This window comes from Mus caroli, chromosome 6, assembly GCF_900094665.2.
Source record: "Mus caroli chromosome 6, CAROLI_EIJ_v1.1, whole genome shotgun sequence".
Lineage (NCBI taxonomy): Eukaryota > Metazoa > Chordata > Mammalia > Rodentia > Muridae > Mus > Mus caroli.
The window spans coordinates 34,562,753-34,590,542 of NC_034575.1; the positions used below are offsets into that span (position 1 = coordinate 34,562,753).

General features: G+C 44.6%; 1 protein-coding gene across 2 annotated transcripts in view; it reads left to right on the forward strand.

Annotated features, from left to right (window-relative positions):
* The window catches only part of Tmem178b (transmembrane protein 178B), a 372,208-nt gene that overhangs the window by 61,907 nt on the left and 282,511 nt on the right, over positions 1-27,790 (forward strand). Inside the window, exon 2 of one of the 2 annotated variants that reach the window (XM_029478678.1) lies at positions 10,144-10,288. The exons of the other annotated variant lie outside the window; for it this stretch is intronic. Coding sequence (XP_029334538.1) covers positions 10,264-10,288 — 25 coding nt within the window. The 5' untranslated portion in view covers positions 10,144-10,263. The remainder of the gene's footprint in view (positions 1-10,143; positions 10,289-27,790) is intronic. 2 annotated transcript variants of the gene reach the window in all.

The window sequence follows — 27,790 nt, forward strand, 5'->3', positions numbered from 1 at the left end:
GAGCCCTCAGTGACCTTTAATTCCCTCCCCCTCCACTGTCTCACCACCCATCTTAATCTAGGACGGTCTGAGCACACATCTGGCTTACCTTTCCAGTGAGCCTGACGATTTCTACCTAGGTGTAGACATGCTCACAGAAACGCCAGTTCTTTCCTCAGCGTTCGGTTTCATCCATTTGCTGTTATCCAATGGCGACTCTAAGGTTTTCCATGATGGCATTGCTCCACAGCGCTGTCCGGAGGAGACTGTGTTCCTTCAGCCACAGCCCACTGCACTTGAATGGGATCTTCATCCTGTGCTAGTCCTAAGGTTTTCAGTGGACTGGTTCTTATATATGCCTTCTGTCTCATCTCCCTCGGCTTGCTCTCTCTCAGCCTGATTTCAGCCCCTTTCCTCCCAGATATACCTTCTTTTGCTCTTTTGCTTGTTCCTGGCTCTCCAGACATGAGCATTCTCTTAGCTCCTCAGATCAGCCACCCCCTTCCCTCCTGCAGGCCTTTGCACACAGTATTTCCTAAGTTCCCAATATTCTTTCTCTTTTCCTTACCTCACAGGACTCAGCCTCAAAGTCCAGGCCAATAGCTAACTCTTCAGTGTGGCTCTTGTGGCCCAATTGGGTCAAGCTAGGATCCTCTCTCCATTTATTTACTTACTTTTATTAATAAAATTTATTTTTATAACACCTTTAGAGTTTTTAAGAAATTGAACAGACAATGCAGAGAATTTCTAGGTAAGCACTATGTGGATTCATGGTAACTTTTTGCATGAACATACTGATTATTGTTATTATTATTATTAACAGACCAGTGACACAGTAATGTTGACTAAACCTCGTAGTTTATTCAGATCCTTTACATTCTCCCTGCTTTGTTTGGGACCGCATCCAGACCACTGTATTACATTTAGTTGGGGCATCTCATTAGCCGCTTCTTGGCTGTGATGGCTTCTCAGACTTTCCTTGTCTTTGATGACCTTAGTAGCTTAGAGAAATATTGCTCAGAAATATTGTAGGATGCTCTCTGTTGGGACCTGTTCAATGTTTTTCTCATGGTGAGATGTTATATGTATTAGGAGGAAGACCACAGAGGCAAAGTGCTATTTCACCACATGTTATATGGAAAGTCCAGCCTGCCACCGTGCTGCATACTTACTGATTTGGGTCACCTGGCTACAGTATGTCTGCCAGGTCTGCTCTTTACAGTCCCTCTCCCGGCTTTCTGGACCGTTCTTTAGAGGGCAGTCACTTGGCATAGGCTTCTCTTGAGGAGTTGGAGCTGGGCTCCTTTGCCTTTTAGGATGAAAGATTTATATAAATTACTCAGACATTTCCTGCACTCCTATTTCGTCTCCCCTCCACTTATCAATACATTCAAGAGCTTACTCGGATCCGTATGAACACACACACACTTCATGCTTTGGGCTGGGATCCAGGATGAGTTGTTTCCCAGCTTCATTTCTTCCACCTTTGGCAGTGGGGAGAGAGCCCTTTTAGCTGCTTCCCATGATGCACTGTCCTTGCCCTGTCCATATTTCTTTTCATTTTTTTTCTCTTTAATTACAAAAAAATGAGGTTAACTTTCTGTCACTATAGGAGGCTCCAGAACCATCTTTTTCTTTTCCTACCTTGGTATTAGAACCAGCCAAGAGGACTCCATTCCTTGGGGGGATGGGGAGAAATTGAACACAAAGCCTGACATTAGGTGTGTCGCAGAAAGGGGGACACTGTCCTTGATCTTTTATCATCTCTTTTATTATTCTTTCATTCTTAGAATGAAATTCTTTTATTATTTTTATTAATAAATTAATTCTTTTATTATTTTTTCATTCTTTCATTCAATCACTGTACACGTGATGCTATTAACTTGCTTTCTTATTGTCTGTGTCCTCACCTGACTCTATAGCCCCACGAGGACAGATGCAATGTTTTTCCCATGGTGCCCAACACACAGTGAACTCCTGCAAAGTGTTTATGGAAGGAAAGGTTGAATGAGAAGCAGGACTTTCATGAGGAAAATACTATGGTTCATTCAATATTTGGTGAATTAAAGGTAACATTTAATATATGAATGAATAGTGGCTCATACTTTAAAAATCTTTGGATTCATATTTTTATATGTCTGGATGTTTTGTCTGCATATATGTATGAACATCATATGTGCACTGGTGAATGAAGAGGTCAGAGAGGACATTGGTTCACCTGAAACTGGAGTTATGGATGGTTTTGTGCTGGGAATGGAACATGGGTCCTGTATAAGAGCAACAAATACTTTAATACTTTTTTTTTTCTTTTTTAGCGGCCATGCCCTCTCTCTGCTGGTTCATGCAAAAAAAAAAAAAAAAAAAAAAGAATAAATTAGGGTATGTATTTATTGATTGATTGATTTGTGAGGCAGACTCTTGTTATGTAGCCCTGGCAAGTCAGGAACTTACTTTATAGCCCAGGCTAGGCCTCACTTCGTAATCTTTCCACCTCACTCTCCAGAATTCTGGAGTTACAGTAATGTACTACCACGTCCAGTAGCTTCATGTGCAGGTATTAGAAGTAAGGTAGGCAACAGTAGACTATATGAAATTGAGACACATGTGCACAGGTCACTTTCAAGTTCCTTCATTGTGCTGATACTTATACTGTCATTCTCTAGGCAACTAGTTAGGATTTGTGGTCAGTAAAGGTTTTCCGTGAGCAGGCTTTGTGAATGCGAGAGAGCTGAATGGTGGGGGCTCGAGGTTATGTGCTTGTGGGTGTGACAAAGGTATTTGTTTTTCTCACACTAAAGCTGGGGACAAAGAAGCAGGAGAGGTGGAGCAGGATGTGCTGACTCCTTCCTGTCTGTTGAAGACATCATTTTAGGACAAAGGTAGACAAGGGGCATGAGAGGCACAGGGTGGGACTGGCTGGGCTGGGGCGTTATGGACGTTCTGGGTGGACGGGCCAGATCAGAAGTCTCCAGATTCTGGAGGTCCGGACAAGTAAGAAACCACTCCAATCCTATTGTTGAGAACCCAGACTCAGCGGTGCTGCGAGGTCCATGCTGTTGGGTTGGAAGTCTTGTTTGCCTGCTGTAGAGAGCAAGGCTTCAGACTCAGCCACAGGGTCTAGGAACAGTCATTTGCTTACAGACAGAGGGAGAAGTGGGGGTTGGCAGGACTCGGGAGACAAGTACAGGCTCATTTATCATCAGTGGAGTTCAAGGAAGGAGCCAGGGTGAAGGGCACGATGCCAGGGCTGCGTTCTACGGAACAGACTCGTGGCTTCACTACAAGCCTGAGACTGCAAGGACCTTGGGGTTAGGTGGACAAGGCGAGTCACATGACCTTAGCTCTAGGTAAGAGGGGAACCGGAGCCTGCTGCTGTGGGGGCTCAATTATTGGCTATTTGACCTTTAACTCCAGGATAATTACTTTTCTGAGGAAATCATTTAAGGTCACTTTAGGTAGCATGCTGAGTCAGTCAGCAAGCCTCACAGCAGGCCTGCGACTCAAAGCCTTGCCCTAAGGCAACAGAAATACTGATGTTCCTCGGGCCCCAGAAGACCCTTGGTCCTTCCCCTTAGCTTCACTCCTTATAACTTGGGCCCTCAGAGACCTCTTCCCAGCTCCCGATGGGAAGACTGAATGAGGACTGTTTCCATCTGACTCCATTGGCACCCAGGCCAGGGATTCTGTCCCTCAGGATTATCTTCAGAGCTACCCTTCCCTCCAGGGCCATCCCCAGCAGAGTTAACTCTTCCTGGCCCTGCTGCGCATAGCCTTCTTGGCTTCTGGAATCTGCATAACGACATCCCAGTGGCTTTTCTTGGCTATATATTTTAAATGCTCCACTCTGTAAATGTGCTCATGTGTGGGTGGTCATGCATGTGTTCACAGGTGGAAGCAGAGGACGATCTCGGGTGTTATCCTCAGGAAGGCCATACTGTTCTCTTGATGTAGGTTTCTCAGTGGTCTGAAGCTTATCGGTGTTGCCAGGCTGACTGGCCAGTGAGTTCCAGGCATCCTCCTCCCTCTGCCTTCCCATGCTTACAAGCGTACGTCCATGTCAATCACTCTTATGTGGGCGTCAGATATTGAACTCAGGTCTTTGTGCATGCAAGGCAAGAACTTAATGACAGATCCATCTCCCTAACATCTCAACTATATCTTTACAGGTAAAAGAAAGTGGGGGGAACCTTTGTTGATTTTTAATTGCTTGTGGAAGAAGGGTCATCCAGAGCTGGCAGGCAGCTGTGCAGATGATCTCATGCTTCCCAAGTTGTGTAGTTATCCAGTGTGTGTGTGTGTGTGTGTGTGTGAATTTAAATAGTGCAGCTAAGGCCTCTCTCTGCCTCAAACAGTCTTTGCATTCTCATTGTTCACCAGCATATACTTGACCTTACCAGGTCTCAGGGGATGCTGACGAATGAGCACATCACAGAGGACCCTTTCATGGCCATTCTTTTTGTTTCCTTCCCCTTTCTACCCACTTACTTATTTGTTCTTTTTCTCTCTAAGCCCTCAAAGTTCTTTGCTTCCCCTACTTTGGATGCTTATGGCTTCAGGCTGTGTCTGCATAAGAGGATTTGAAGGGGAGTTATGGGAAGGCATTTGCAGTTGGAAGAGCATCTGTCTATATCTTCTGTATTTGTGTTTCTGTGGGTGGGCATTTCTATAAGGGAATGAATATTGCATGAATTTGCATTTTGGAGTGTGATTTTCCTTTTGTTCAGTGTATCTGGAGGAGAAACGAGAGCTGAATTTATATGTGTGCAATTGTCTGATCTGGAATGGGTATTTCTACTTTTCTTGAATCAAGAGTCAGCCAAATTGGGGGTTTAAAGAGGGGACAGTTAGTGGAGGAAAGATCTTGCTGGGATAAACAACACCTGCCCCCCATCTTCCACAAGGAGGTTGCATTTAGGGTAGTGGGAGGCAGGAGTATGGTGCAGAGGAGGTGAGTATGGTACAGGGGTATGGTGAGGCTGGGGTGACAGGGTGGGAGGCAGACGGAGGAAAGCCGTGTAAGCCATGTTTAGCAACTTGACTTTTATCTCAAAGGAGTCTGCGGGCAGGGAGGTGTGATGAGATATCTGCATTTTAGAAAGAAAAATGTAACACAGAGATGGATTTGAGGAGTTCATGGGTAGAGGCCAGGAGGTTAGGTAGGAACTCTTGAAAGTTAGAGAGGGCTATAGTGGAAGCAGGGTAGTGGTGGGGGGAGGGTGCCTTGAAAAGATTAAAGCAGCAGAGCCTAAGGGTCTACTGAATGTTGGGGTGAAGCAGAGGGGCCCTTAGGAGCCATGCTTGGGAGGGTGTGCACAGTGCTGCTATTAGCTCAGACAAAGAAGATGGCTACCGACCACACCGAGGTAGACAGGTAGACAGCTCAGGAATGCCTGAGCTGAGGATGGACTTAATTTGGGATACCCACAGGACATCCATTTCTGAGTGGCAAATAAGTTGTTGGGTATAGAGACCTGAATTTTAGAGAAGAAACATTCACCCATTTAAAGATGATGTCTTAGAGCTATAGGTGAAGATTAAATTATTCAAAGAACATATAGAAAGGGAAGAAAAGAGAGCAGTGTTAGTTCCCCATGGCTGCCATAGCAAATTACTACAAACTTAGTAGCATAATACACACGAAAATTTTCCATTATTGAAATTGCTTCTATGGTGGCAGTGAAATGGAGTCCCTCCTGGATGTATTGGATGACAGACAGCCCATTCCTGACTGTTTCTAGAAGCTGCCTCACACTCCTGGATTTGTGGCCTTCAGTTTGATCGCCATACTGTTTGGTCTGATCTTAACTCTTCTGCCTTCCTTTTGTAAGGATCCCTGTGATAAAATTTTCTTTCCAATATGAATCTTTCACCATGTATGGTATCATAGTCTCAGATAAAGGAGTAGGACCGTGGACATCATCCAGAAGGCATTATTCTATCTATGATAAGGACCTAAAACAGAATTCCAAGACCTGATGGCTTTACAGGCAGACAGAGGATCAAGAGGGAGCAAAGAAGGCAGCTGAGTTATAGTAGACCATGAGGTTGGAGATCTCTTTGGGTAGAAATAAGTAGTCAGGAATTCTAAGTGGAAGAAACCTTTGGTCTCATTAAAGTCAGAAGATTCTACAGGATAAAGAGAGAACGCTGTCCATTTGGTCATGGAGGAACAGTTCTCTCCCTCAGTAAGTATTCGTGTAACACTTACTCTGTGCCAAGCACTAATGTGAGAGTGGAGAAAATGGCAGAGATAAAGGCGAAGTCCTCACTCACATTTTAGTTGGGGAGTACAGGCAACAAATTGGGAATAAAAAAAATAAAATTCATACTTGGAATGATTTGTAAGGAGTCACATTGGCAAAAGCATGGAAGTAAAAGCATGGAAGACTGAGAGATGTCTGAAGGGGTGGCATCTGTGCCTGTCTGTATCTGAGTGACAAAAAGAAGGAGAGGCTAAAATTCTGGGGTTGGCAGTCCATGGAGTATCTAGGAAAAGGCTTTCCCTTGGGTCAACCCATCTTGTTGGGGGAAGAGAGAAGCTTGATGTGGCTGTCGTGAGAGTAATAAGGAAGGTATTAGGTAACAGGGGGACATGTCTTAGAGAGACTGTACAGGTCAGGGTCTTGTGATTTGAATTAAATTCGAGGAGTTTGGATTCTGTTCTGAGCTTCTGTTGTCGAACATTAGTGGGGCAGAGTGTTGAATAAGAGTAGATTGCAGAGAGCTTGGTGCCGGTTTGTACTAGCATTATAGTAGCTTAATGAGTTGTATTGTGTCCTTCCAAAAGATATACTAAAGTCCTAACTATACCTGCAAATGTTCTTATAAGATCTTTATAGACGTATTAAAATGAGGTTACACTGGGTTAGGGTAAGCCTAATCCATCATGACTAGGAGGTGGATTCCCTCTCCCCGACCACAGTGATGATCATGGAGGACGACAATGGGCCGATGAAATGGAATCCACGAACAGAAGTGAGGAGGAGGCAAAGACCCCTGGGGCCACAGTGGGGCTGTGGGTCTACCTACATGTGATTTTGGACTTAGGCAATACAGTTCTTTCATGTTAAGCCATTCATTTTGAGAAAGGCTTTTCTTTTTCTTTTATGTCAAATTGGGAAGATTGGGAAGAGATGGCTTGGAGATAGAACTGGCAGGGTTTATAGATAGAAGGTAGGAGGTAAAGGAGAGAGAGAGAGAGAGAGAGAGAGAGAGAGAGAGAGAGAGAGAAACACGCAAGAGCAACTGAGGACAAGCTTGATTTGTGGTCAAGCAACTGGGTAGCTGATGAGTCTCCTAAGACAGTAAAGACTGTTGAGGGAGCGAGCTTGGGGACAACTCAAAAGGTGACTCTGTGAGTCAGCAGCTGAGCTAGAGGTAATATTTGAAGGTCATTAGCATATAGATGACACTGAAATAATGAGCAAATGAAATTACCCAGGAAGAGTAAGTGTCAGACTGGCCTTAAAAAACCCTAGTCTAGAAGAAAGGTACCTTCCAATTTCAGATACTTCCGACTTGTTCTGAGTCCTGGTGGGAATGTGGACACATCCGCTGTAACCTCCAGGAATTGAATTTCGTGTGCATTTCCTTTATGGATATGGTTGAGTTCAGCCTATATTTCTGTTATTTGATCATGTTGGAAAACATGTCCAAAATTTCTTGAAATTTATTCCATCAGGAGGTAGAGTCTGGACATTCATGGTGGCAGACACTTTTAATCCCAGCACTCTGGAGGCAGGGGCAGGCATATCTCTGTGAACTGGAGGCCAGCCAGGGCTATATAATGAGACTTTGTTTCAAGCAACCAAAGGAAAGGGAGAGAGGGAGGAAGAGAGGGAGAAGGAGAGGGAGAGGGAGAGGGAGAGGGAGAGGGAGAGTTTCTTTTGCTAGGCTCCACTTTTCCCCTCTTCCATATTGTATTATCTTGGGGCTCACTTTGGGCAATGAGTGTTGTTGAAATGATGCTCAGCTAGTTTCAGAGTCTAGTTTCCAGCTAATGATTTTGCTTTCTACTATGTATGGAAACCTAGGCTCAAGCTCTGTAGTTGGAGAGAGACAGCTAGATGGAGGCCATCTTGGATTAATGGCCAACTCTAATCAAATGAGTGAGTGCAGGTAGGGCAAACAGAGGAATAAGTTGGCCCACAGAGTTAGGAAAATGATCAATTCCTGTTCTAAGGTACAAAGTTTCAGGGTGACTGATTATACAAAGGGAACAGTGTAAGCAGGATAATGTAGAGGAAAAGAGTTGTATGCAGATCAGGGTCATGGAGAGAAATCAGAATTTAACCTAGTTGCATGATTAGATAGAAATTCAAAAGGTCACGGGATAATGCATCATTCACGAAATGATAAAACACAGAAGGCACAGTTCAGAGACAAAATGGAATTCATAAAGTCATTTCCCCCAACAAATATTTAAGACCCTGTGCTCTATGTCTGCCCGGCAGGGTAGTAGGTGAGAGAACAGAGAAGAAGAAGATCAAGTCTCTGAACACTGTCAAGGACTCATGGCACTTGCTGTTGAGTGAGCAGAGTTTCTGTAGGTTAGGATGGCCATGGAGGTTCATCATGATAACGACTGTTCACTATTCCTCATCTCATTAGACCTCACCACAAACCTGTGTGATGGAGACTGTTCTCCATCCCACACAGGAGGAAACTGAGCCTTGATAAGAGTAGCTGGGCCAGGATTGCACAGCTGGAAAAGAGGATGAGTTACCAGATGTTTGGCTGCTAGGCATATAGTTTTCTCTTGGGGTCTCTGGTGAGGATAGTTCCCCAGCAGTTCCATAGGCAGTTTGTAGATCTGGATGACAGACTGGGCATAGTGGATCCTGAAGTCAGATGGAGTCCCTCTCCTGGGCTTGTGGCTAGGCCTGGGAGGCTTGATGTTGTGTGTGACCATTCTTGTGGAAGTGTCACCTTTACCTTGTGTTCTACACAGGAAGAACCAGGACCTTGGCAGGAACGAAAATCTCAGAGAACCCAGATCGCCACAGCTTTCTGTGGAAAAGACTCAGTTTCTGCCAAAGAACTTTCTATGTATAGAAAATACCCCCTCTAGCACAATTTTCTCATTCTATTAGGTTCACAGCACAGTGGGTGGCAAGTGTAAGGGCTAAGACCTCTTTTGCGTCTCTTTTGGACTGCACATTTTGGGCCTGCTGTTCCAGCCATGGGGCAGTGTCCAACAATCAGGACTGGGAACTAAGACAGAAGGCTTCCATGTCACTGTGACTCTTAGGGAATAAAGTCAGTGAACCATTGTGGATGGACGGGATGGCACTGTACAGTTGGAAGAAGCTGCTCTCCTGAGAGTGGGTTCAAGAAGGAAGAAGTGTCTATCCAGGGTGACAAGGCTCAGCATCCAGGATGGGACACAGGCACACAAGGATATGTGCCCAGAGGGCCTGGAATGACCCTTAGTCCTGCAGTGGCCTAGATACAAGGGTACTCTTCCCAAAGTGGAAAATTTCAGCCTCTACCTAAGCCAGCACTCTATCAACTTAGTGACAGCCCTGTCCCTTAGCCTCCTCCTGATGTGGGGTGTTCTCTGCAGGGGAGACATTCTTACTGGTTTGGGAACAGTGTAAATGTTGGCTGCCATCTCTGCGAGGGAGGGACGCAGGGTTCTGACAAGTCATGCTGACTTGTCTTCCCAGACTTCACAAAGTAGGGGTCGCTTCAAAGATAACGACTGCATCTCTTTTGCTTCCTGGTATGCACTGACAGAAGTTACATTTCCATAAGTCTGTGAGATACAAGACTACTGGGCAACTGAAGGTCAATTCTACATGAACACACTCTCCTTTGACCTGACCCGGGATTCTTAGAGGGGCTCGAGGTTGTTTAACAATTGTTGCTGTTTTGTAATTTCCCTGAGATAACCTTGGCTCTGTTATGGATGTAGCAACATTGTAGCTAGAAGAATTAGAACATTAGCAGGGATGAGTAGTAAGATGTGACCCTCCGGTCCAGGGCTCAGTGGGGGCTCAGGACCTTTCCAACAGTGGGGATCTTTTTCCCTTGAGATACAGCTGGCCTTCCGACTGGATAAGCAATTAGGTAAGGTCTGATAGACGCTCCACAGACCCCAAAGCCAAATGTCAAACATGCCCTCTTCTCTTCGTAAAAAAACAGTTGCCTTTTCCCTTTCAGATGGTGTAGTGAACATCGACCAAGCACCCTCTACATTCTAGAAACTGTTAAGCACTTCATGAGGATTGTCTTGTTTAATTCTGCTTGACATTAGCAGTTTCTGGAGCTGCCATCCCATAGATGGTAAAGTGGAGGTGCACGGCAGGTAGGTAACTAGTCCTGGCTCATGGGGCCGGTGAGACCAGGAGCTAAGCCAAGGTCTGAGCATGTGTGCTGCCTCCAATTGAGACAGGAAAAACATGCCCTGAAAAGAAAGCATGGGAGAGGCATCAGACGAGTCAACTTGTATGTCCTAAAAAAAATTGCAAGTAAAAAAAAAAAAAAAAAAGCTAGATAATCTATAGTCTTTCCACAGAGAACTGGGGTTAGTACTTTTTTCCAGTTACATGTTTGTGTAGGTTTTTAAGAAAGTGACTTAGGTGTTAATTTATAGACTGCTTTCTCCCCAGTTTGCATTATGTTATGAACATATTTTCTAACACCTTGATTTTTAGTGCCTGCAAAGTATTTCATTATATAGGAATCCATAATTTACTTTAAAAAACTCCCGCTGTTATTGGAACGTTAAGTTGCTTATAAATTTTGTTATTATAAATAATGCCACAAGTAGCAACTGTGTGTGTGTGCATCTTTGCAACTCAGAGGCCTGCCTGAGGATAAATTCTTGGAAGTGCTGTTTCTGCATCAGAATGTACGCACACTGAAAGAGGTTTCCTGTAATGGCAAAAACACTTTCCAGAAGGTTTGTACTAATTTATTTTCCCACTAGCAGAGTTTGAGAGTTCCTATTTCTCTACAACTTTGTTAACAGTGTTTGAGCTATTATGATGTTTAAAGTGTTGATAATTTCCTCAGATGAAATGTATCTTCTTTTATTACTGTTGATATTAGGCAGTTTATATTTATTAAACATTTGTTCTTTAGCCAATTGCTTTTACTTTTGTTAGAATGTTCATCTTTCTCTTATTGATTTGGATTTGTTTTTTTAATGTAAAGATAATATATTAATTGTTATAACTAATAATGGAGTCATATCAGTTTATTAATTAATGTAATAGATCATTTTAATTAAAGTAATAATCAAATATGATAATAAATATAATACAAATATACTATCATACTAACATATATGACCTTTGTCATATATGCTAACATGCAACATATATTCTTTTATCATTTTGTTTGTTTTTTGAGAAAGGGTTTCTCTGTGTAGCCCTGCCTATCCTAGAGTTCTCCCTGTAGACCAGGATGGCCTTGAACTCAGAAATCCGCCTGCCTCTGACTTCCAAGTGCTGGGATTAAAGGCATGCGCCACCACTGCCTAGCTTCTCTTACCATTTTTTAACATACAGAAGTTTGAATTTTTGATATGTTCAAAATTTCTAGTTCTTTTTCTTTACTATTTTTTCTTTAGTCCTATGCAAGGTTGGCCCCACTTGGCAAAACTAGAAAATGCTGGAAGGCTGCAGTGTTGAGGTGCTGGGACCGTGGGGTCATAGAACTCTGTGAGGCCGCATTAGGTAGATGTGAATTAGGTGCTCTGTAGGATCAAAGCTCATGGGACCTTGTTGACAGGGATCTGGGTGGAAGCTCTTTTATTCTTGATAATTCTGACCCTATCCCTTCTCTTTGAAATCTCTGCATAGAAGTTACTGTTGTTTCATCTTAGGCTAGCTTTGAACTATGAGTTTCCTGCATCTATTTTCCATTCTGGCAACTATAGGTATACCATACCCAGGTATCAATAGCTGCTAGAAAAGCACTCTGCCAACTGAGCTACATCCCTACTCCAGGAAGGTCTTCCTAGCTTGAAGGCTGTCCTAGGGAAGAGAAACAGCTCAAGATATGCTGGCAAACTGGCTCTGGGAAACAGAAAATACCGTAATTCCTTCAAACTGTAGCACTTACCAATTTCCATGGTGTAAATTCTTTCTCTATGACTGACTTTGCACGAGGCCCACAACGGTTAACACGCAGATCACAAAATTAAGCTCTCATTGCTCAAGAACAGGCGTGAGCTGGTCCAGCATGCTGCCAATAACATCTTCCAAGGTGTTAGCATCTATGTCAAAAGGAACTCTCTGCCTGCTCTGTGGAGTCAGGCTCAGCTCAGGGCATCAGGAGCCCTGACAGACTGATGCCTGTTCAGGGAAGACTCTACTTCTCCCCAATCAGGGCTGTTTTCTCTCTTATTTAGCTATGTCAGAGCCTAAGAACACGCAGGATTCTGGCACTGGGCATCTTAACAGACAGAGTGACCCACTTTCAAAGACTCCCCGAAGCAGTGAAGCTTATTGCCTGTTTCTAGACTGGTCCAGCTAATCTCTCCCATGGCACTGATTGTTCTGCCACTAACTAGCTGTGTGACCTCCAGCAGATGAACCGCCCTCTGTGGGCTTCCACATTCTTCTATGTAAAATGACGTGGCTAGAACTGATGTTCCCTGAGTTCTACCCTAACCCCTACCATCATGTGATTATATGAATCTTCGAAACGACAGTAGTGTTTATAGGATTGATAATTGCTTTGATACCATTCAGCCTGGCTCATAATCGGTGCAAAGCAGAGAACATGTAAAGTCACTGGGGAAAAGAACTGTTGAGTAGCACAGAACTTAGTAATAAAATACAAATTCCTAAAGGGGGAAAGAGTCCAAGACACATTTCTTCATTATAAGGGAGTGACATCTTGGATGATGATAGGGTTAATAGATTCTGCTCTGATGCTCCCAGGTGTCCATTGGAGCATCTAAAGGTCCACTTGGGAAATCAACAGGAACTCTTTTAGATAGATGACTCTGAACTACGGAGGGAATATCCAGGTCCAATCTTGCTTTCATGCTTTTGACTGCCTAATTACTTACTTGGTTGACATCTCAGATTTCCTCTATTTTCTTGCAGCCTGCAGGGAATCCCTTTGATGAGATGGGCAGTACAGTGGACAACAGTGGATTAAAAATTGGGAGGCTGATTTTCTCTTGTTATAAGGCTCCAGTAAACCTTTTCCCCAGTCCAGACCTCAGATGTATTGCCTAGGACCAATGAGTGGTACATGGTTGGGGCATTTTCAATATTGTGGATCCAGGCTGGACTTGACTGCCGGCTGCCATTGTGGGTCAGCTTTTCATGTGGCTCTTGGCATTTGTTTTCTGGGGTCATTGTGTGGCCCTCATCACATTCTCTTAACAATGGCAAAAGACACATGATCCTTCCAGTGGGGCTAGAGTTGTGGCTATCTATTACTTCTGCTCATTTTCTATTGGCCATGGCGAGTCACTTGGCCAAGCCACACATCCTGGGCAGAAATGCAGAAATGTTTGTTCTACACAGATTACAACATCACAGGGTGACTCTGAGGACAGGAGGTCTGAAGGTCTCAGGAAAGCCACACAAGAGTGAATGGCACATTTCCTCCTGCCAGGCTGTGAAGAGGAAAAGTCCTTTTTGCTTAGGCCAGAAATAATGTGTAGAACAGGCTTTCTCTTCTCTGCCTTGCATATATACCAACCATCTAAGAAGCAAATGACACCAAAAGACCCAACAACAGTAACAGCCATAATAGCTCAGGGAGCAGTGCTATGGGCATGCACAGGGAATACAGCTGCTTCCTTGCTTAGTGGCTGGTAAGCCAGGTCCTGCAGCTGAGTATGCATATGTGTATGCTTGCATATATATATACATATGTATGTATGTATGTATGTGTGTGTATGTATGTGTGTGGAAGTCAGATGACCACCAAAGGTATTCCTCAGCTACCATCTACTTTCATATGAGACAAGTTCTCTCACTGGTCTAGAACTTGCTAATAAGTAGGCTGGGCAGGCAGGCAGTGAGCCCCAGGGATCTTGTCTCTCTCTCTCTCTCCTCTACCTGCTAAATTACAAGTGTATGCCACTACACCCAGCTTTTTAAAATATCTGTTCTGGGGATCACTTTCAAGTCCTCTTGCCTGGAAGGCAAGTGTTTCATGGTGGAGCATCTCCCTAGACCTTGAAAGCTGTTAGTAACTTTGTGAAATAGGGTTAAGAACCTCAGTCTCATCCCTCAGGTAGCCGGGGCCACTGAATGACAGAATAGCTATGAAGTGTCAAGCCTGATGATGTCCTTACAATCAAGGAAGTAATTAGGCAGCACATTGTTCTTAGGCACCTCTGGCCTGTATCTCAAATGGATGAATGTCATAGCAACATTCCCCTGCTTCTCCACCCTGACTTCTGGTGCCTTTTCCCAGCCCCCTGACTTTTTATATTTCTGCCCTCGAATGAAACTCTTTCCCTTCCTTGTTGCATTCTCTCTCCCCCTCCTTCCCTCCTTTTCCCTCNCCCCCCNGCCCCCCCCCCCTGTCTCTTCCCAAGTTGTGTTTTTCGTTGAGGAAAAGTCCCACTCTCTTTTGCTAAAAGCCATCAGTCCACATCATCTCCTCTCCCTTACCATCTGGTGTGTAACCTCACTCACCCTCACATTGTCAGTGTGCCTGTGCCAAAAGCTCTTCAAAGGCACCATCAAGGTGTGATGTCTCTCTATCCCTGCCATCAGCACTTCCCTAAGAACATCTAGGTGTTTAGAAGCTACTTGCTGAATGCTTTTTAAAAAAATGAATCCCAGCCTCCTTTATCTATGAAATATGCCAGGACAAGAAGACTAGGAGGAAAAACATGACTCGAGGGGACTCTGAGATAAGAGGCCAGACCTGTGGACAAGGCTACTCTCTGCTGGAGCCTGGCCTTGGTGACTTTCTGGAGCCTGTGGAGCCACTGATAAGCTACTGGGCCACTGATTGGCCAGCTCTTGGGCCTCTGGAGCTGTGTGTGGTCCCACTTACTGCCAGTGTGTATGCCAATGGCAAAACTGTTTTGGACTGGTGGTTTTGTTAGCTGGTGATACTTTCCTAGAGCTTGGGCCTGAGGTTGACCCCCGGAAGTCAGAGAGGGCTGAGAACTGAATGCTACATTGAAATTGAGGGGTATGAAAAGTATGGGGCAGAGGGAACTAGCAGAGGAGGAAAGAGCTTTGAAACTTCTGGGTGCCCTTTGTAAACTGTTTCAGGATATGTATACCCCTGGCTCTACCCCATTTCTGTTGAGATGGGTTGGCATCACCATACACCCATGGGCTCAGACCTCAGATCCCTTGGTCTCCTCAGTGCCCCCTTTCTCAACCTTCCCGTATCCTTCCTCTTGCTGCACCACTGTTCCTTACTTGGCCATCTCCCATATCCACTCCTCCCATTATCTCTTTTCAAAGTCCTCAAAATGACATCTAATGGCACCAGCGCCCCCATCCCACAGTCCTCTTCCCCCACTGTAACCCATTCTATGTGTTAACAAAACCAGAGTGGATGTTTTAAAAATACAAACAAAATTATGTCACTTTCTCATTCAAAACCATCAGAAGGCCTCCAGGGTCTCCTCACTCTAGAAAGAACATGATGGTTCCTCAAAAACCAAATATAGGACCATTGTATGATGGGAGACTCCACTTCTGAGTATGTACTCTAAAGAACAGAAGGTGGGACCTTCAAGAGATGCACGTACTCATGGCACAGCTGGGATGCAAATGCTGATCAATAGATGAATGGATAAATACTTGTGGTGCATACACATGATGGTCTAAAGAGGAAGGAATTTCTGAGATGGTACAGCATAGATGAACCTTAGATACTGTGCTAAGTGCAATTAGCCAGTCACAAAAAGACAAAAGGTTTTTGAGACAGGGACTGACTCTGTAGCTCAGACTGCATTCACTATGTAGACCAGTAGGGCTTCTAATTTGTGGGTCTTTCCTTAGTGCTGGAATTACAGGAGTGTACTATCATGCTGTCTGCATATCGACTATATTATTCTATGAGTCTACTTATGCGAGTCCAACTATTTGCTCAGCTTAGAGGAGACAGATTCATAGAGAGAGTAGGAAGGATGGCTGCAGGAGTTGGGGGAATTGTTTATTCAAACTAAAGTTGTGATTTTCAAAATATAAATAACTCTGGGGACCAATTTCAGCACACCGTGAATGAACTTACTACCAAACTATATACTTAAAAATTATTAAGCCGGTAAATGTTAGGTGTGTGTTTTCCCACCACAATTTACAACCCCCTACTTTGCACAGCCTACGGTTCTCCTCAGGATCTGGAGATCTGGCTCCACTCTGATTAGCCTCCTCTCTTGAGGGCCCCATGTTCATTTGCATTTGCTGTTTCATTGGCTTAATCATCCTTTTCCTGGAAGAAACTTTGCAAGGCTGGTGCTTCCTCAGAATTGGGTCTTATGTCACTTTGACCCTCCAGCCCCTCTTACTTTTTATAACTCCCACCTTTGGCTCTTAGAGTTTCATCCGTCTTGAGGACAGTGGTACTGTGTGCATCTCTGACTTGTAACTTGGCTGCCCTCTGTGGCTCGAAGAGCACTTGCCACATGACAGTGTTCTTGGTTGCCAGTTAGGGTACTCTCAGGGCACACTTTAATTAGCTGTGAGGAGGGCATGTACCCTCAGTTGTTTCCCTCATACAATGTGTCTGAGTTAGGATAGAGCAGCCCTGATGGGCTTAGAGATGAAAACTGGCCTGATGTGGGACAAATCTGAGTGACCTTCATAGAGATTAAATTATTGACTTTGAATCCAACACATTTTTTTAAAAGCACTTCTTTCATGCTTAGAGCATTAGGGAAGGGATAGAACATTTCATAGATGGCGAGACACGTGATCTGTCCTCTGACCATTTGCATTCTGACACAATGAAGGTTGGTCAGGCCATGGAGGATGGCAGCAGTGGGCTGAGAGGGCTTGTGGAAGATGCCCTTCTTTTAGCCAGAGAGATCTAGAAGGACATCTGCTTTCTTTGCTTTCTGTCGCTATGATAAACACCATGACTGAAAGCAACTTGGAGTGGAAAGGCACATTGATACTAGACTATAAGCTTTCTTTGATTGACTCCAAGATACCATATTGTTATCATAAAATGCAGCATCACTTTTAGCTTATAGGTTACAGTCCATCATCAAGGGCATCACCAGGGAGGCTAAGGCAGGAACTGCAGTCAGGACACAATGGAGAAATAATGCTTATTGGCTTACTTCCATTGCTTGCTTTTTGCTTTATTCCTTCTTTTCTTCCTTCCTTCATCCGTTCCTTTCCTTTCCTCCCCCCTCCCCCCTTTTTTTCCCAGAATCCCACTATGTAGCTTTGACTGTCCTGGAACTCACTTTGTAGACCAGGCTGGTCTGTAACTCAGATTTGCCTGCTTCTGCCTCCCAAGTGACAGGACTAAAGGTGTGCACCACCACAGGGGATCACTTAGCTACCTTCCTTAAACATCCCAGACCCACAAATCCTACATCGATTTGCAAGGAATGCCCCACAGAAATGCCCACAGGCCAGTCTGAGGGAGGCAGTGTTTAAAGTCTTGCAGCTGATACCCTTCTCCCAGGTATGTCTAAGTTCATGTGACTTTGATAAAACTAACAATATGATCCATCTCTGATCAACCTGGCACACAAACACATTACTATTAGTCTATAATCGTTCCTTCCTGGACCCCAGGATCTCGTGTTGATATCATAAAATACAGCATCACTTTAAAAGTTCCATGGTCCTTTAAAAATTCCATTGTTTTAAAAGTCTAGTGTCTCTTTACAAATCCAAAGTCTCTTAAAATAAAAACAAACAACAAACAAAACAAAAAACAATTAAATATTTCTTTATTTTAAAATGGAATAACTGGGGTATAAAAACCACAGAAATCTATAAAAAACAAAACAAAACAAAACCAAACCAAAATAAAAACCCCGGAATTCTATTAGTGTAGCTCAAATCCAGTAGCTCAGTATCTGATATCTGGGACTCATTCATGGCTCCGAAGGGCCTGGCCAGCTCCAGTTCTCTGGTGCTGCCATCTGCAACACTCAGCTTGTCTCACAGGTTCAGGCCAGCTCCACCCCACTCCTGATGCTACCACTGGCAGTTGTTCTATCACCCAGGCATCTTCAGTATCCTGGAGTCTCCACTGTAACTGAGGCTGCACCTTCACCCGTGGCCTCTCTTAGACTTTTCAGGGGAACTCTGATTCTGTCCCACAGTGCCATCTCAGCTGCTCTCCAAAATCTCTTCATGCTGTTGAAACTAGTACTGCATGGGAAACATTATTTATCAAGTTCTGCTGTGAGCTGGATGTGCAGCCTTGGCTTCCCTGGACCACAGCATCTCTGTGCTGACTCTGAGAAAATAGTTCCCATAAGATTTGCCTCAAAGATGCTGGTCTCTTATTAATCACAGTTGATTTCTCAGCTTTAGCTAACCGGTATCCACTGTCCCAGTAAGCAAAGGTTTTCTTCTCACAGATTCAAAATTCAAATCTATCACATGATCCTGATGGAATCTCAAGCTTCCCCCTTGCAATTTTATAAGCCAGGCCTCCACTGTTAGCATTTCTTTCAGCATTCTCCATTTTCAGCCTCCCTCTGAACAGCTGATGCAACTCTGGGCTTTTCCAGTTTGAAGTTTCAAATGCTTCTACAGTGCTCCCAAACCCTTCCACACTCAGGTCAATCACAGCAAGACCCCGCTCTCTGATACTAATTTCTGTCTTATTTTGCTTTTGTTGCCGTGATAAATACCATGACTGACAGCAACTTGCTGAGGAAAGAATTCATTTTAGCTTACAGGTTATAGTTCATCATCAAGGGAAGCCAGGGCAGGAACTCAGGGCAGGACTTTGGAGCAGAGACCAACCGATGAATAATGCCCCTTACAGCCTGCTTAGCCAAGCTTGCTCGCCCTTAATGCCCCTTACAGCCTGCTTAGCCAAGCTTGCTCGCCCTTCCGTCTGTCCGTCCGTCCGTCTGTCTGTCCTTCCTTCTTCCCTTCCTTCCTTCTTCCCTTCCTCCCTTCTTCCTTTCTTCCTTCTTCCTTCTTTCTCCTCCTCCTCCTTTCTTCCTCCTTCTCCTCCTCCTCTTCCTTTTCTCCTTTCTCTTCTTCTTCTCCCCCTCCACCTCTCCACCTTCTTTATTATTTATTTACTGCTTGACTGAAGCTTCCCCTCCCTCCTCTCCTCCTAGTCCCTCCCTTTCCTCTCCCCTCCTCCTTTCTCCCCTTTTCTGAGGAGAAGGGGAGATTTCCCATGGATATCAAACAGCCTTGACATATCAAGTTGCAGTAAGACTAGGTGCATTTTCTTCTACTGAGGCTAGACAATGCATCCCAGTTAGGAGAAAGGGATCCATAGGCAGGACATGTAGTCAGAAATAGTCCCTGCTTATGCTTTAGGAGTCCCATGTGAAGACCCAGCTGCACAACTGTTACATATGTGCAGTGGACCTATGTCTGTCCCATGCATGCTTTCTGGTTGGTGGCTCAGTCTCTAAGAGACCCTGTGGGCCCAGATTAGTTGATTCTGTAGGTTTTCTTGAGGTGTCCTTGACCTCTGGTTCCTTCAATTCCCTCTTGCACAGGATTCCCCAAGCTCCACTTAATGTCCGTCTGTGGGTCTCTGCATCTGTTTCCATCAATTGCTGGGTGAAGCCTCTCTGATGACAGTTATGCTAGGCTCCTGTCTGCAAGTATAGTAGAATATCATTAATAGTGTCAGGGGGGTGAGCGCTCTCTCATGGCATGGGTCTCAAGCCAGGCCAGTCATTGGTTGGTCCTTCCCTCAAATTTCATTCTGTTTTTTACCCCTGCACATCTTGTAGTCAGGACAAACTGTGGGTCTAAGGTTTTGTGGCTGGGTTGGTGTCCTAATTCCTCTATTGGAAGTTTTGCCTGGTTACAGGTAATGGGTGGTTTGGGTTCTATATTCTCCATTACTGGGAGTCTTAGCTAGGGTTACTCTAATAAATTCCTGGAAATTTCCATTGTCCTAGGTTTCTAGTTTGTCCCAGAGTGCCTCCCACCCCAATCCAGTTGTCTTTCTCAGTACCCTCTCCCTCCATCCTCCCCCACCTCATCCCTCCTGTTCTCATCCCTATCCCCCTATTTTCCTCCCTTCCTCCTCCATTCAATGTCTAATATATTTTCCCTTCTCAGTGAGATTGAGGTGCCCCCTTCTCCCTGCCATATTTGTCTTTCTGGATCTGGGTTACCTCATTCAGGATGATCTTATCTAGTTCCATCTATTTGCCTGCAAATTTCATGATTTCACTATTTTTAATGGCTTAGCCACCTTTCTTAAACACCCTGGGTTCACCCGCCCAAGGATGGCACTGGCTACAGTGTCATCAATTAGCAATCAGGAAAATGCCTCACAGATGTGCCTATTGGCCTACTTGACAGGTAATTCCTCAGTTGAAATTCTGTCTTCAGGGTTATATCTAGTTTGCATTAAACTGTCAGCAAGTAACCACCTGGGCTACCCAAAGGCCCTGTTGAAGGACAGGTTGGAAGGATCTTATAGGTGGGAGGGGCTTCAGCTGATGATGAGCTGAGCCGGAGATGTGGATGTAGCAGGCTGAGCCAGCCATGGTGTATGTGGGATAATTGCTCAGGACCAGTCTGCTGGAGCTATACTACAGGGGTCCTAGAGTGTATATTCACTGTGTGCCCCATTTTGTGTTGCCCTGGGGAGTCAGGGGATGCTTAGCCAAAGAATGCTGAGATGGAAGCTGAACTGTTTGATTTTGACTTGGTGGCCATTGGCACAATAACCTGGAGAAGGGGTTAAAGGCTGGCATCAGGAGCTCCAGTTGTATCCTGATGTCTTTCCATTGGTGGCATTCTGTCCTTGGACAGAAACTGAAACTGTAAATAAGAGAGTACTGCAGGCAAAGCAAAAGGGTGTGTGTGCTTATGTGTGAGTATTGTACATGAGAGAGTTGTACATTATGCTTGATATATAAATGCATGAGTGTAATGTATATGGGAGTATGTATCAAAATGTGTATAAGGATATTGTGAGGGTGTATGTATGCTATGTGTGTGAGAGTGTGTGTGTGTGTGTAAGTGCCAGAGTCTGTGAGGGAACTCGTGATTGTGAATGTATGATACTATGTGAGCATGTGTGCTCATATGAATGTATAAAATATATGTTGAGGTGCTGGAGAAATGGCTAATGGTTAAGAGTATGCATCCCTTTTGCAGAGGATCTAAGCCACCACATCAGGTGGCTCACAACTATCGGTAACCCCAGCTCCAGAGGGTCTGAAGTACTCTTCTGAACTCTTTGGGTACCCATATTCACAGGTGCAGCTCTCCCATATATACATAATTAAAAATAAAATAAATCTCTTTAAAAAGAGTACGGTTGAATATAGAGAGTGCATGAATGTATGTGTGTGCATTGGTGTGCTGGTGTCTGTGAGTCTGTATGCTAGAATGTATGGATTTCTAATAGTAAGGTGTATCTAACAGAGTCCATCTATGAGGGAGCCTGAGCATGTGTAGATGAGGGTGTGTGAATGTGTCTGTGTTTATGAGAGATGAGTGTGTATCAGTTCAAGTCATCTACCAACAGTTGTTCAGAAGTTCCCGTCCATCAGTGCTGGAAGGGTGTAGCAAATCAAATAAAGTACTTCACACCATATCTGAGAGGGTGCAGAGACTGAGGCAGGGAGCAGCCAGGAAGAGCATACCCACAAGGACCTGCTTCCTCCGGAGCTAGGCATCCCCAAATAGTGTTCCCAGCTGGGCATCATACATTCAAAACATGAGCTTGTCAGGACATTTCATTTTCAATCCACAGCATTGTGTGGGAATGTGTCTGAATGTGTGCCAGGATGAGTATAGGAGTGAGGTTGAGTGTGTATGAGTTTGAGTGTGTGTCTGTATGTGAGGGTATGTCTGTGTGTTGGGGGTGGGTTGTGTGTGTGTGAGGCTGTGTCTGTGTGTGAGAAGATGTGTGTTGGGTGTGAGGGTGTCCGTATGTGTGAGAAGAGTGTGTTGATTATGATTGTGAGAGAGTGTGAGTGTGCCTGCATAAAAGAGAATGATTTTGTGTCATGTGAATGTTGAGTGTGTAAGAGAGATAGTCTGTGTGTGCGTGTGTATGTGCTTATGTTTCTTTGTACTTGCATACTGATGGGCAGGAATCTGTTCTCTGTTCAGCAGCCAGAAGTCAGCTCAGAAGTCAGCTCCTTGCCAGGATCTGACTCTCCAGCTGCCCAGCAGTCAAGTGCCAGGACTGCCTTTGTTCACCTGCAGGGCTTGGCCAGTTCCCCAAGGATTCCCCTTTCCCACAGCAACCACAGAGAAGCCTGGAATGGGCAGGAAGCTGTCCTCTTGGAGCCTGCTGTGTAACGCCTCTAGCTCTGTAGCCACTCACACATAGTGGTCCTGCCCTTTCCCTCCAGTCAAGAGTGCCTCTCACCTTGTTCTGCTCGTATTCAACATCCCTCAGCTGTGCCTGGCTCTGTGGCCTGACCATCCTTTGACCCCTGACAGGCCTTCTAGCACCTTGGATGGTCCGTGGCTGGTGTGTTCTATACCCCGGGCTTTTCTGGGTCAGCCCGTGCCTCTGCCCAGGCTTGGCACCTGAACAGTGTTTGCACTGAGCAATCAATGCTTAATGAGTATTTGTGGAATATTTTAAATAGAAGCAAAATGAGCTCAATGCATACATTTCCTTCTCACCCTCCCTGCCTCTGGGGATAAAGGAATAGCTAACCCCTGGCAGACGTTGACATGTAATTTATATTTTCACCAGTACACAGTTCGAAAAGGATCTTATCATTCTCCTGGTTCCAAAATTCACGTTTCATTTCATTAATCAAAATGGGCAATATTTTCTTGAATTCAGTCACTTCGGAAGATGGAGACTGGTATAAATGGTTTTCAAATCATGATTTTAAAAGGGGCTATTGTGTAGGTCACTAGCATTTGACTTTTCAGTGAGTGGAGAAAGTAGCTCAAGAGAGTGTGTTTGAATGGAGGCAGACTTCTTATCCATCTGAGAGGCATGGATTGATTGTGAGTGGTGCTGGGCCTATATGGAAATCTACCTCTTTACTAGCAAGCTGAGCCTACTTCTTACAGAACATTTTATGCCAAAGGCTGATAGCAAGTCTCCTCAAACAGTTTCCATCCAAAGTTGAGATTCTACTACAGCACACTGCCAGTTTTTGCAAGACACCAATGATTTAAATATATTTTTTTCATGACCTCAGGATGCTGTGGATCTGTTCTGGGTCCTGGCTCTGGGATCTGTTAGCTGGGTGGTCCTGTTCTGTATCTATGGACTGACGGGCTTGCCTGGGTGCCCCTGTTGAGGAACTTTTTGTTCCTTTAATCCCTTCTCCCACAGGACCAGCAAGCTAGCTATAGCATATGTGGAGGGAATCATGGCTAGGCTCAGAGTTCATTCGGAGCAAATGTATCACTCCTATTGTTTTCTTGTCACCGTGACCAAGTATCTGACAAAAAGCAATTTACAGGAGGAAGGGTTTATTTGGCTCACAGTTGTGAGCAATGTGGCCCATCATGGTAGACAAGGCATGGTGTGGCTGGGTCCATACCTGCCACATGACTGTTGACCAGGAACCAGAGAAAGGGGGAATATAGGTGGCTGTCCTGTCTTCCCCCTTTCTCTTTTAAAATCAGTCAGGGACCCCAGCCCATTGGATGTTATCCCCCCATATGCATTTGGGTCTTTCCCCCTCAGTTAAACATCTCTGGAGACACTATCATAAACACACCAAAGAATGAGCCTCACTAGTACATTAAACACAACCTAATTGACAACTGAATTTAATTGTATGCTGTTGGCCCAAACCACTCACAGAGTCTAGATTCAAGGGGTGGGAAAGTAATAGGCCCTACCCAGCAGTGAGGTGGACTTCAAAGTTGCAGTAATCTATCAGACAATGGCAGACTGAAGACATGATAGTGTTGCCGTAAGATGCTCAGCTCCCATACTGGAGCTGCAAAGTTCTATTGCCCAGTGATGTCATTGTCCTCATAGTGATGCTGCTGATGCTGGTGTGGAGAAGCCTACCATTGTGCAGTGTTTGCAGATACAGAATTTGCCATTCTGGGGAGCACATAGTGCTTGGTAGTGGAAGAAAGGACTGTGCTTCTGGCTCAGGTGTTTACTATAGCTTTAGTCATTATTTTAGACTACACCTTCTGCTTATCAAGGCAAAAGCCAAGGGTGAGGCAGTGTGCTGTGTTATACCAACAGCAGCCTTGTCCAGCCTGTGTTTGCCACATTTCAGATGAATTTAAAGGGCTCAGCTGTGACTTCTGGGGGATAGGTCCGTGAATAAAATTCACTTGCTGTGCAAGAGTGGGGACTGGAGTTTGGGTCCTTCAGCACCTACATGAAAACTAGGTGGGTGTCTCAGCTCTCTGTGATCCCAGAGCTTGAGAAGCTGAGACAGGATCTCTAGGGATAGCTGGCTGGCTACAGTAGCTGGATCAGAGAGCTCTGGGTTCAGAGAGATAACATACTTTGGTAAATAAAGTGGAGAGCGATCAGGGAGAATGTCCAGCATCAACCTCTGGTCTTCAAACACATACCCATCTGCATGTACACCTACATACATGTGTACCAAAATACATGTGATCTCACATCCACACATGCATAACATACATTCATATTCTTCCTCCCAAACAGCAGCAGCAGCAGGTAGTGACAAGTTGTCACCCCATACCATTTAGGTTTGTGTAAGGACACTCTAGGATGCTTGCATAATCACGAAGTACCTAATGATGGATAGGTCTCTCAGAATGTATCCCTGTTGTTGTGACATAGGACTATACATGAGCCACAATTCCTACTATACAAAGATTAGTGTTCTGGGTAATAGATGGTTTATTCCATAGAGACTTAGAAGAATCATTTTTGTGTAAGTGAAAACCAAGCAATAGTTTGATGTTTGTAATGATAGCTTATTGGATTAGAAGGAAACTTAAAGGCAATAAAATCCCAGAAAAACCTTTAATTGTTATATAGATTAAGATATTTAGATTATCAGTAGCCACACCCATGGAAATCCCTTTTCCATAATATAGTTCTCCTAGACACATTTTCCAATGTACATCTTTTCTGTAATAAAAAACTAGGTAACCATAAAAATGGCATTGGCTTTTAAACACTATGGAATTCTGCTTGTTGAACTCACAGTATGACATATACAGGATTGGAGTGTAATTTGTAGATGTGTTACTGAGTTCAGTAATTAACTAAAATGTAAAATATAAGGATTGTGTCAGGGCTGGAGAGTTGGCTCAGTGGTTAAGAGCACTGACCATTCTTCCAGAGGACCCGGGTTCAGTTCTTAGCACCCACCTGGCAGCTCACAATGTCTGTAACTCTTTTCCAGGGGATCCAACACCCTCACCCAGACATACATGCAGCCAAAACACCCATGTACATAAAATAAAATAAATTATTTAAAGAAGTAAGAACTCTATCAAGTTTGTCGTGAGAGTAGATTGGCAGCCAGATGTGACGAGAATAAGTCTGTACTTCAGATTCCAATCTGCCTGTATGAGCTGGTGCTGCAGTGCTGTGTGGGACTCTCACACTGGAAAAAGTAGAGCTGGGCCCGGACTGGAGGGTCTGTGGCTCTTTCAAACCGTTGGTGACGGGCCCTGAGGGTTCACTCCATCCATCTGCTTCTTCTACTCATGCCAAAAATGATGGGTTGGATTGGGTGGAAAGCAACTTTCCGATTCCCGTGTCAGTAATAAAAATGACATGGAGTTTGCTTTGACTGTTAACGATTCATTCGGGTGCTGGGCAATATGGTGAAGTGCTTGCTGTACAAGGATGAGGACCAGAGTCCTTATAAGGAAACCTTACATGGAAAGCTGAGTGTCATGGAAATGGCCAACCAAGAACCAGTTCAACTTGAGACACCCATCCCATGGGCAAGCACCAATCTCTGACACTGTCAATGCAACTCTGTTATGCTTGCACACAGGAGCAGGTTGTCTGAGAGGCTCCACCCAGCAAGCTAACTAGACATATACACACACCCATATCCAAACAGTGGATTGAGCTTGGGGACTCTGATGGAAGAATAGGAGAAAGGATTGTGGGCCCCAAAGGAGATAGGAACCACAGGAATACCAACAGAGTCAACTAACCTGGACTTTTGGGGCTCCCAGAGTCTGAACTACCAACCAAAGAATATGCACAGGCTGGAGGACCTAGACCTCCCAACATGTATGTAGCAGATGTGCAGCTTGGACTTCATGTGGGTCTGGAACAACTGGAACAGGGGCTATCCCAAAAGCTGTTGCCTGTGCGTGGGATATGTCTTCAAGCTGGACTTCTCTGGCCTTAATGGGAGAGGAAGTACCAAGCCTTGCAGATACTTGAAGTGCCAGGGTAGGGGGATACCCAGGGTGCCCCTACCCACTCAGGGGACAAGGGGAGGGGACATGGGGGGGATGACCAGGAGGGTGGCAGTGAGCAGGATGAAAAGTGAATAAAAAATAAAATTTAAAAAAGGGAGCTGATGGTAATGGCATGTACTTGTAATCCTAGCAATGGGGAGACAGAGACATGAATCTGGGGCTTGCTGGCCAGACACTCTAGCTCAAGTCAGTGAGCTTCAAGTCTCAGAATATGTAGTGCATCCTGAAGAACAATACCCCTGGCCTTCTATGCATATGTGCACACAAGTGCACTCCTACCCAGACAAACACAGACATATATAAATACAGACATATATAAATGCGCACGCACACACACACACACACACACACACACACACACACACACACAGAGTGTGTGAGGGTTCATCTGGGCTCGAATGAACAGGATAATCCCAAATAAGTGACTACACAAAGTAGAGGTTATTTCTCTTTCTTATACAAAAACAGGTCTGCGACCAGGTGTCCCAGGTAGGGATGGCTGTGTCTTTCGGCTTCTAGTTTTCTCTTCTGACACTCTCAGAATGTGACTTAATCGCTGAGTTAACCTCAGTGTCGAATCATCTATCAAAATGGTTGTGCTGAACCAGAAATCACCATCACTGATGAAGCAAAGGGAGAAAAAGATCTTTTGGAAAAACTTGCTTTGGGATACACACAGATTTTAGCACGGTTGCAAAGATGCTATAGAATAACCACATAGCCTCTATTTACATGTTACATGAACCCACTGCATTAGCAGTGGGACCATGGTGTGGTCTAGTCTTGGTCTTTGTTAAGATTTTTATGTTCATGTCCCTTTTTGGTTTCAGATCCACTTTGCATTTTGAGTTCACAGGTTTTTAGTGTTTCTTGCTCTGGGACAATTTATCTTTCCTTAGCTTTCATGAACTTGACCGGAATATTGGCCAGGTATTGTGTAGACAGCTTCTCAGCGTGGGTTATGTGATATTCTTTCTTGTTAGACTGAATCATGGGTTACAAGCAAGAACTTCGCAGTAGGGTGTGTAACATTATGGCTTGTTCCTGGGAAATCTCCATCACTTGGTTAAATGGCATCATCATCATCTGGGTGTCTCTACCATCAAATAACCCTACTTGCCTTCAGCCTCTTGATTAGCCTCTGTGTTTGGCTCACACACACAGGAAGGGGAATAAAGTGCCTCTTGCAATTCCCTTCTTTGTGGGGCTCAATTCTGGAAGTGCCACTGAACTACTACTCTTATAGCTGGGATTTGCTGTCATAGAGTAAGTGATGCAGAGTACCTAAGTTCAGAATCTAGACACGAGCTCTCATGCGTGTTAATGCTGCAAGCCAGGCAACTTGTTTCCCTTGTCTA